Here is a 10,000-nt window from a genome sequence, read left to right as displayed (position 1 = left end):
CTGTTCTCCTGACTGTTCTTCTGTTCTCCTGATGGTTCTTTTGTTCTCCTGACCGTTCTTTTGTTCTCCTGACTGTTCTCCTGACTGTTCTTCTGTTCTCCTGACTGTTCTTCTGTTCTCCTGACTGTTCTTCTGTTCTCCTGACTGTTCTCCTGACTGTTCTCCTGACTGTTCTTCTGTTCTCCTGATGGTTCTTTTGTTCTCCTGACCGTTCTTTTGTTCTCCTGACTGTTCTCCTGACTGTTCTTCTGTTCTCCTGACTGTTCTTCTGTTCTCCTGACTGTTCTCCTGACTGTTCTCCTGACTGTTCTTCTGTTCTCCTGACTGTTCTCCTGACTGTTCTTCTGTTCTCCTGACTGTTCTTCTGTTCTCCTGACTGTTCTCCTGACTGTTCTCCTGACTGTTCTTCTGTTCTCCTGACTGTTCTCCTGACTGTTCTTCTGTTCTCCTGATGGTTCTTTTGTTCTCCTGACTGTTCTCCTGACTGTTCTTCTGTTCTCCTGATGGTTCTTTTGTTCTCCTGACCGTTCTTTTGTTCTCCTGACTGTTCTCCTGACTGTTCTTTTGTTCTCCTGACTGTTCTCCTGACTGTTCTTCTGTTCTCCTGACCGTTCTTCTGTTCTCCTGACCGTTCTTTTGTTCTCCTGACTGTTCTCCTGACTGCTCTTTTGTTCTCCTGACTGTTCTCCTGAATGAAAAACCAGCAACAGTAGATTCTATATATGTTGTGAAAGGTGTAAACAGAAACCAGCAGCTCTGTGTGAATATAAAACATGTTCAGTGACTCTGTGGTCGTCTGTGGGACTGTTTTGAATTTGATTGATGAAGGTTTATTAAAGGTTCTCTGCCTGTTCTGAGCTGAGCCGGTCTGACGACTGATCTCAGGTGTTCCTGACCAGGTTCAGCACCAAAATGGCCGCCTCTGACACCTAAGACCCCGATCAGAACAAACGCAGCGTCTGAGGACGAACGCTGGTGAACAGGAAGAATGTTTTTCTCTGTTTAGATTAAGAATAAAATCAAAATTTATTTACGTTATTTTATTATTGAAGAGAAATTACAATTTTTAAACATTTTTTTACTTTAAAAAAGTGAAAAGTTTTCAATATTTTTTTCTGTAAAAGGGGAAAATATCAATTATTTATGATAATTAATTAATGTTTCTTAAAGTATTTTATTTAGATTATGTTGCTGTTTAACATATTTGTCTTCTTTTCCAAAGGGGAAAATAATAAAGTAATGTGAGAGTAAACTCACTCTGTTTTAATTCTTTACTACAAATATAATCTTTTATTGTTTTTGTTTTGGGGAAACAGATATTTTTTTCTAGATATAATTGTATAATTGATACATTTCTACGTATAAAACATGATGAACCTGAGAACGTGATGTCAGAGTCGGTCAGATGGCGATCAGCCTGGTCACAGCGACGTAGAGTCGACAAATAGTGTCACAGCTTCCTGTAGTGTCGTCCAATCAGAAGCAGCCGTGTGTCTTTTTGCATTTTTTTTGAAAGTCTGTAAAGAAACTGAGGATCAAACCGTTTCCTTCTGTCTGTTTCTGCTTCGTCTTTAGGAGGATGACGAGGATGAGGAAGACTATGGAGAGGAGGAGGAGGAAGGTGAGTGAAGCATCATGGGTATTTCTGTTAGAACATGTTCTAGTTAAGGAAGAAACGTTTCACTCGTTTTATGTCTGAAAAGAGTTAGTTGTATATGGACGCCGTTACCGTGACGACACTCGTTGGTTTCTGAAGAGCGGTTTTGAAGCTCAAAGCGAGCCGCTCCGGCCGTCGCCATCTTGGCAGTGCGTGACGCTGCCTAACTCCCAGCCAATCAAAAATGGGCAAAGAGGCGGGGCCAAATGTCTGAAACAAGCCACCTAGCGGCTGGCGGACCTGTCACTCAAAGCAGCCATGTCCTTCATTATGCAGAACTTTACAGCTTAATAAAATTTAAACGGGTGAGTTATAAAAAAATTCACCCCCCGTACAGTTGTCATGAAAGAGGAAATTAGCTACAGAGACCAAAACCGTTGTTTGTACCAGGCTGTAAACATGTTTATTTCTGCTGTAAAGTTGGACATTTTAACATGGAGGTCTATGGGGATTGACTCGCTTTTGGAGCCTCAAGTGGTCGTTCAAGGAACTGCAGTTTTTGGCTTCATTTTACAGCCTCGGAGGTTGCTGCTGCTCAACTAGTTAGCAAGAAAAAAAATAAAATTATGAATTTAAGTAAATAAAGAGGCAGATGTATTATTCTATACTGAGAAACTTTTCTCATTTTAACAGTTTCAAGATGTTTTCATGTTATTCTTTTCTTGTTGTTACTGGATGAAGTTTTACAAGAAACTCGCCTGATGTCTGCAGACGAGTTTATAGAAAACTACCAACATTTAAATCACAGTAGTCGACTTTTGACTGTAATAAATAAATAAATAAATAAATAAATTAGGGATGCACAACGTTGGATTTTTTGCTGATATCCGATATGTCTATTTCCAACTCACTGTAGCCGATGCTGATATATGCACATATTATTCTCCAGCTGGCTGAGGAGACTATTATACATGCAGCATAGATTGTACTAAATATGATCAAGAAAGACAATATATGAAGGAAGAACTGAGGAAGACTGGAGTTCAGTAGTTCAGCATTAAACCTTTAATGAACCTGTCAAGTGGGAGCAGCAGTAGAGTTTTCATTGAGTTTATTAGACAGACAGGATTAATGTGTAGGATTTAATCTCTGGTCCACACTCCGGACCAGAAGGTGGCGCTAATGCACCTAATACGCTGGTTGCCAACCGCCGTTATAAACCAAAAAGAAGTTTTTCCAGAGTGGTACATCCTGTCAGCCGAGGTGTTTCCTATCTGTGCAGCCGATCATAGTAGCAGCTCCTCGATGGACTGTTTCACCCTGACGGTCCCGGTGTTTCCTCCGCAGGCTGCACTTCACTCAGCCGCCCGTCAGACCCGCTGCTGCTTCCTACTTTAACTTTTAGAGGCTAGCGGAGCGTTAGCCGCAGCATGACCGGAGGGAAGCACAGCTAGCTAGCCTCCCAGCTAACGTTAGCCCCGGTTTGTTATTCAGGTTAAAGTGGGAGCCTGCGGAGGAAACACCGGGACCGTCAGGGTGAAACAGTCCGTTGAGGGAAGCGCAGTCAGGTGGCGGAGGAGGAGAAGGCGACATATCGGTGTCTCATAATCGGCAGAATTCGCCGACGCCGATATTTAATTTTAGAGCTTTTATCGGCCGACACCGATGACGTGCCGATAATATCGCTCATCCCTAAAATAAATAGAAGAACCTCAACAGGAAGTTTCATTATTTCATGTAGAGATGAGATACTAAGATGCTTCAGTCGTATCTCAGAGTTAAATCTGAGCGTTGGACGCCGTGATGTCAGCGGCCTCTGTCGGCCTCCTCTGATTGGTCCGTTCTCTCCCTCTCCCTCTCTCTCTCTCTCTCTCTCTCTCTCTCTCTCTCTCTCTCTCTCTCTCTCTCTCTCTCTCTCTCTCTCTCTCTCTCTCTCTCTGCAGAGGATCAGGCGGGCGTTCAGGGACAGAAGAGGAAGAGAGACGTGGACGACGAGGGCGAGGATGACGACGACGACGAAGACGACTAGTCCTCCAGGCCGACCGTCGTCTGTGTGTCGTCTGTCCTGTTTCTGTCCGTCTGTCCCGACCTCAGCTAGACAACAACAAACACTGCAGCAGCAACAACAACGGCGACGACAGGAACAGTGTGATCTGAGATAGTTCATTTCAGTTTGTAATAGAATATCACGTCTTTATTTTTAGATAATATATTAAGATTACAGAGAGAAGATTTTATCAGAACTTCACCTGTTCGTTCCCCCTTTAAGCTTCCCGTCTCTCCGGTAAGTTTGTCGTCTCTGATCCTCGTCCGGATGTCTCGCCGGCCGGCTGAAGTTTGGAACATGGAAGTGACGTCTGTCGGGCTTCCTGTCAGAGAAAAACTACTTTCAGATCCGAACCAGAACCAGATTTCAGTCTTTTGTCTCCATGGTTGACTTTTTCCTTCTGGCGGCTGCAGCTCCTGCTTTTATGAAGCTGTTCAGAAGAACGAATCCCAAAAAAACAGGTTTATTTTTTACAAACTTCAGGGACGGGACGCTCTGCTCGCCAGGAACAAACAATGAAAAAAAAAAAAAGCTTCTGTTCTTCTGGAAAATGTTGTAAACCAGCAGCTGAAGTCCTGAAGAGCTTCCTGACATCGATTCCTGATGAAGTCGAGTGCAGATTACAAGACTCAAAGTCAACTGTTGTTTCTCTGTTCCGGACGCCATGACGGTTTACAAACGCTAGATTTGTAGTTGGACGAGTTAAACTCAAGGTTCACGTACTTTAACTACTCCTGAAGCTTCTGAACGTGTCTCGCAAACCTTTTCAGGTCAGGTGACGTCAGGTGACATCAGGCGACATCAGGCGACATCAGGCGACATCAGGCGACATCAGGCGACATCAGGTGACATCAGGTGACGTCGGGTGACGTCGGGTGACATCGGGTGACGTCAGGTCGTGACGCTGATCTTTCCACAAGTCAAACTTGACTTAGAGCTGCAGCCGTTAGTTTATTAATCAGCTGATCAGGATTAATTGGGAACAATTTTTTCATTTTTGACACATTTTGACAAGTTTTTGACACAAAAAACAAAATTTTCGGAGTCGTCGATGAGACCGAGGTCTTCAATTCTTCTCAACTGAAACTCAAACATTTAATTGAAAAAGTAATTTTCAGGTTAATTGATAATAATCAGTTGGACTCTGATCACATTTATGGCTGAAAGCTTCAGAAATAGTTCAGTAAGTGAACCTTGAGTTCAGAGCTGCAACGATTAGTTGCTACCACGTTACTGTGATGGATCGACGTGTTTCATGATGAAACAGTCGGTGATAATCAATCGTTAGCAGCTGATCGTTGACGTTGGATCTGCCTCCGAGCCGCCAGTTTCCTTTTTAAATCTCAACTCTGGAAAAACTTCAGAACCACCAAAGTGTGCAGCCGTCCGGAGCACCGACACGAAGATTCAGAGTGAAACTGGACAGAATCTTCACTCCTCGTCCTCGTCAGCCGCCAACTGAAGTTTTTACTGTTTTACCTTCGACAGCAGGAAGAAGGAAGGAGCGTTCTCAGGAGTGCAGGCGCCGAGCCGCCGCCGCCGCCACTTTGTCTTTCTTTTTGGATTTCTGAGCTTCGAACCAGACGGACAATCGGCATCAAACCTGCTTTACACTTTTAGAAAACAACTCGTCCTTCAGGTGTTCTGGAGGATCAGAACCCGGTTCTTTCTGCAGCCATATCAGGAGAGCGCCCCCCCCTCCCCCCCCCCCTTTTTCAGGACCTCAGTGTGTCTAACACCCAATCAGGGACCTCATGTTTGTTTCCCCTCAGCGTGTTGAACTGATCAGAATCTTCCTTCACACATCAAGTTTGAACATTTTAGTCCGACAAACTGTCCCTGAACTGAATGAATAGTGATCACATTGACTCTTGTGTCTGTCACATTTAGATATATGCAGACCTGCTGTAGCTCAGGTCCCCATAGAGATACTACCATATTCCCAGTGTGTGTTTGATTTATTGTAGGGATTTTACAGGGAAGATTAGGGGGGCGGGTGGGAGGAAATATTAGTTCTGATGTGTTTTTGTTTTTCAGTTTAACGGCGACACGTTTTTGACCCTGAAGAGCAGCTGTTGATGTTTTTTAGTTTGTTATGAAACCGAGCGGCTCGCCCCTCAAACTGCCCGTCCCCTCATGACCTTCAGACCGCCGCCGTGTCACACCTCAGGCTCCGCCTCCTCCTCTAGTGGGCGTGGCCTTCTGACCAACCGAGCAATTCAAAAACCGATCGACGCTTATGATGCGTTCAGGTGCTCTTCATCCTCTCGTGAAGCCAGTTTACCAGCAGGAAGGTTTCCATCAGACAGAACACGCTCGACTCAAGGGCCACTTACTACATTTCTTTCTTTTTTTTTTTTTTATAAAATCACCTAACGAGCCATAAACACCTGAACACACCTGGCGAACCTGTTCGTCTGTTTCCGAGTCGGCGAGAATCACCTGAACGCATCAGTTAAACGGTCGACAGTCATGCAAGGCATTATGGGATAGTGACGACTGAAGGGCGGCGGTTGATGATGCGTTTCGACGGAGGCGGAGCCTGACGGGACACAGCTGACGCGTCTGATTCAGGTGTCGCTGCTCAGCGTGGGATTCTGCAGCTTCACGTGCAGCCGTGCGAAGCAGCAACTTTTTACTTTGTACTTTTCTTGCTGCGTTTAAAGAGAAACAAACCTGATCAATAAAAACTGTCAAATAAATTGATCACGTAAAAGTACAAACAATAAATGAATCATTTGAACAAATTGACACAAATCTAAAAGAAAAACAGCAAATAAAATGTGATAAACATCACATTGAGATGAATTTCTCTGTGTTTAAGTCTTTATCTTCTTATTTCTACTTTGTTTGAGTTTATTTGGCAGTTTGTTTGTTTTTTCATTCATTGATCGATGTGATCGGTTTGATCGTCTCCATGAAGCAACAGGAAGTTTGTACAACTTTTAACTCAACTGCTGTAAAGTTTTAGCTTTTCTGTCGTTTACACTCTTAAAAACAACCGTGTTTGTTAGTGTGTGTGTTTTTGTGTGTGTGTGTGTTTGTTTGTTTGTGTGTGTGTGTTTGTTTGTGTGTGTGTGTTTTTGTTTTTGTGTGTGTGTGTCTCTGTGTGTGTGTGTGTGTGTCTCTCTGCCGGTGACGAAGATGTTTTTAAGATCTTTAAACTCTGTTCGGTCCATTGAGTAGCTGTTCCGGAGCTTTCTGTTCTGGAGCTGCAACGTTTAAATTTTATTTCACTTTTTGAAAATTTTGAGAAGTTTTTTTGGTTTAAAAGTTGATTTTCAAGGTTCATTCTTGACTTTGGAAATTTGTCCGTTTCTAGTTGCCATGACAACTGGGCAAACTGAAGACGGTGTGATATGCTCGAAAGGTCAAGAACAGCCACTAAAATGGACTTTTTGAGATTTATGTTTAACTGCAGTTAAACGTTTGAGTTTTTCTGAAAGTTGAAACATTTTATAAATATTTTCTTGTTGTCGTGACGACGTCGGTGAGCGAGCGGCGGTCACATCCTCGTCGCCGGTCGGTCGTCGGCGTGAAGCGGCCGCGGTCGCTGTTGAAAGCGTGTTGTTGTTTTTAAGAGTGTAAAGGTCAAAGGTCACGTCTCAGACCTGTTGAGGTCAGTCTGAACTCGGTGGTTTTTAAAGGCAATATTGTAAATAGAATCTCAGCTCAGTTTCAGGTTTGTTTTTATTTTTTAATGAATTCAGTAATTTTACAGATGTTTTTTTGTTTTTCTGCAGCGAGGTGATAGTTGAACCACGTCTGTGACCTTTGACCCCGGCTCACTCCTCTGTCAGCTGTTACTTTCCCTCCATCGTCCCGTCTGTGGCAAAAAAAACTGTGTTTGTCTTTTTGTGGTGTAACAAATCAATAATGAGGGGTTTTTGAATAAAAGATATAAAAACAAAACAAGCTGCAAAAGTTTTGAGTTCATTTAATATTTTTCACATCAATTAATAAACATATTGATTAAAATCATCAAACAGCTGATTGAACTGGTTTTACAGTTTTCTATAAAGATGTTTGTATCAAACATTTAATGTCCAGATTATTATAAAGTTATAATTAATAAACATAAATATCCTTTATATGTTATAAACATGTTTTAACTGTTTACAAAGTGTTGCAGTAAAATAAATGAGCATAAAAGTAAAAAGATGAAAACAAACATAAATCAGATCAGATCATCACTTCTGATCACTTATTGATTAATTAATAATAAATTAGTTTCCGTTAATCTGACATAAAAACATGAAGTGACTCATTAGAAATCAATGAGGTCATCAGTTTATAGTCTGATATAAATATAAATAGATAAATATAAATATATCTATAAGACGTCATATTTAAAATACTGTGGAGATGAAATCCAACTTGAAGCAAAAAACTGAAAAAGAAACTCAAAACAAACTGTTATGTGACCCATAATGCAACGGGGCAACATATGAGTTACAGTACGCAACACACACACTAACACACACAAACACTGACACACACTGACACACACTAACAGTCACTCGGCCTCCATCTGCTGATCAACATCAATAAAAGATGAGAAGTTTCTGATGAAGACAAACAGCAGGACGAAGAGCAGCGATGAAGATGAAAACAAGCTGCACATAATTACTTCATTAACGATTCATTTATTGTTGTTTTGTCTTTAAAATAAAAAGAGGAGAAAAGAGGAGGAAGGAGGTAAAAAACTAAACAAAGGAAAAGAAAAGAGGAGGAAGAGGTGAAAGGAAGGAAGAAGCTGGACGAGAGGAAGATCACGATGTTTAAGAAAAATGGAAAGAGGGAAGAAGAAGGAGGAGGAAGATGAGAAATAGAGACGAAGTAAAGAAGAAAAAACAGGAAAGATTAAAAAAGGGTGAAGATGAAGATGATGCTTTCATTTACTGATTAATGATGTTTGAACCTCGTAAAACACAAATAAAGTTTATTAGTATTAAAGGAAGTGAGAGAGGAAGACGATGATGAAGAGTTCAGTCATCTGAACATCTTTACGTCTTCACACATTCACTTGTTTTTAATAAAATAAACACAGTTTGTTCAAAGTGTTTTAATTTGATGTTTGTTTGCACATTTAAGAAAATACAATTATTATAAAAGATTTGATTTGTAAAGATAATAAAATAAATAATAAAATAAAATAAATATAATGAAGGACAAAAAGGCTGCTGTCAAATAAAGACAATAAAGATTTAGATTATTCAAATAATATGAATGTGACCTTTATTATAACTTTATTATAACTTTATTGATCTGAGCTGCTTCATGATCATTTGATTTGTTTCCTCTTTTTATGACACGACAAAGAAAAAAAACTATAATTAAAAGGAAAAAACACGTTTGACCTGCAGATGGCGCCAAAGCACTTCCTGTTACACACACATTAATATTAAATGATGAAGATTAAATTCTGCTGCATGAAGATGATGATACTTCAACTAACTTACTGCACGATGATAATTAATCAGTCAGAAGAAGAACTCAGATACTTTACTGCAGTACAAGTACATAAGTATTATGAGCTTGATGTAGTTAAAGTATTGCAGTAAAAGTACATAAGTATTATGAACTTGATGTAGTTAAAGTATTGCAGTAAAAGTACATAAGTATTATGAACTTGATGTAGTTAAAGTATTGCAGTAAAAGTACATAAGTATTATGAACTTGATGTAGTTAAAGTATTGCAGTAAAAGTACATAAGTATTATGAACTTGATGTAGTTAAAGTATTGCAGTAAAAGTACATAAGTATTATGAGCTTGATGTAGTTAAAGTATTGCAGTAAAAGTACATAAGTATTATGAGCTTGATGTAGTTAAAGTATTGCAGTAAAAGTACATAAGTATTATGAGCTTGATGTAGTTAAAGTATTGCAGTAAAAGTACATAAGTATTATGAGCTTGATGTAGTTAAAGTATTGCAGTAAAAGTACATAAGTATTATGAGCTTGATGTAGTTAAAGTATTGCAGTAAAAGTACATAAGTATTATGAGCTTGATGTAGTTAAAGTATTGCAGTAAAAGTAGTGGTTTGGTCCCTCTGACTGATATATTATTATATATGACATCATTAGATTATTAATAGTGAAGCATCAGTGTTAGAGCAGCATGTTACTGTTGTAGCTGCTGGAGGTGGAGCTAGTTTACACTACTTTATATACAGTTAGCTAGTTTAGTCCAGTGGTTCCCAACCTAGGGGTCGGGTCCCTCCAAAGGGTCAGCAGATAAATCTGAGGGGTGGTGAGATGATTAATGGGAGAGGAAAGAAGTAAAAACAAAGTTCTGATACACAAATCTGTTTTCAGTTTTTGGACTTTTTCTCTAATCTTTGATTTTTGCTGAA

At 40.2% G+C, this 10,000-nt stretch overlaps 1 protein-coding gene across 7 annotated transcripts in view; it reads left to right on the top strand.

The window, feature by feature from the left end:
- The window catches only part of anp32e (acidic (leucine-rich) nuclear phosphoprotein 32 family, member E), a 14,213-nt gene extending 8,213 nt beyond the window's left edge, over nucleotides 1–6,000 (top strand). For 3 of the 7 annotated variants that reach the window (XM_044336189.1, XM_044336190.1, XM_044336191.1), the window contains exons 6-7: nucleotides 1,576–1,621; nucleotides 3,541–6,000. In XM_044336189.1, the coding sequence (XP_044192124.1) occupies nucleotides 1,576–1,621; nucleotides 3,541–3,626 (132 nt within the window). In that variant the 3' untranslated portion in view covers nucleotides 3,627–6,000. The remainder of the gene's footprint in view (nucleotides 1–1,575; nucleotides 1,622–3,540) is intronic. The other 4 variants (XR_006399135.1, XR_006399134.1, XR_006399133.1 and 1 more) reach the window with 4 other exon arrangements.
- The last annotated feature ends 4,000 nt before the right edge of the window (nucleotides 6,001–10,000 follow it).

Source organism: Thunnus albacares, chromosome 19 (genome assembly GCF_914725855.1).
Source record: "Thunnus albacares chromosome 19, fThuAlb1.1, whole genome shotgun sequence".
Lineage (NCBI taxonomy): Eukaryota > Metazoa > Chordata > Actinopteri > Scombriformes > Scombridae > Thunnus > Thunnus albacares.
This window is presented reverse-complemented; position numbering and strand designations above follow the sequence as displayed.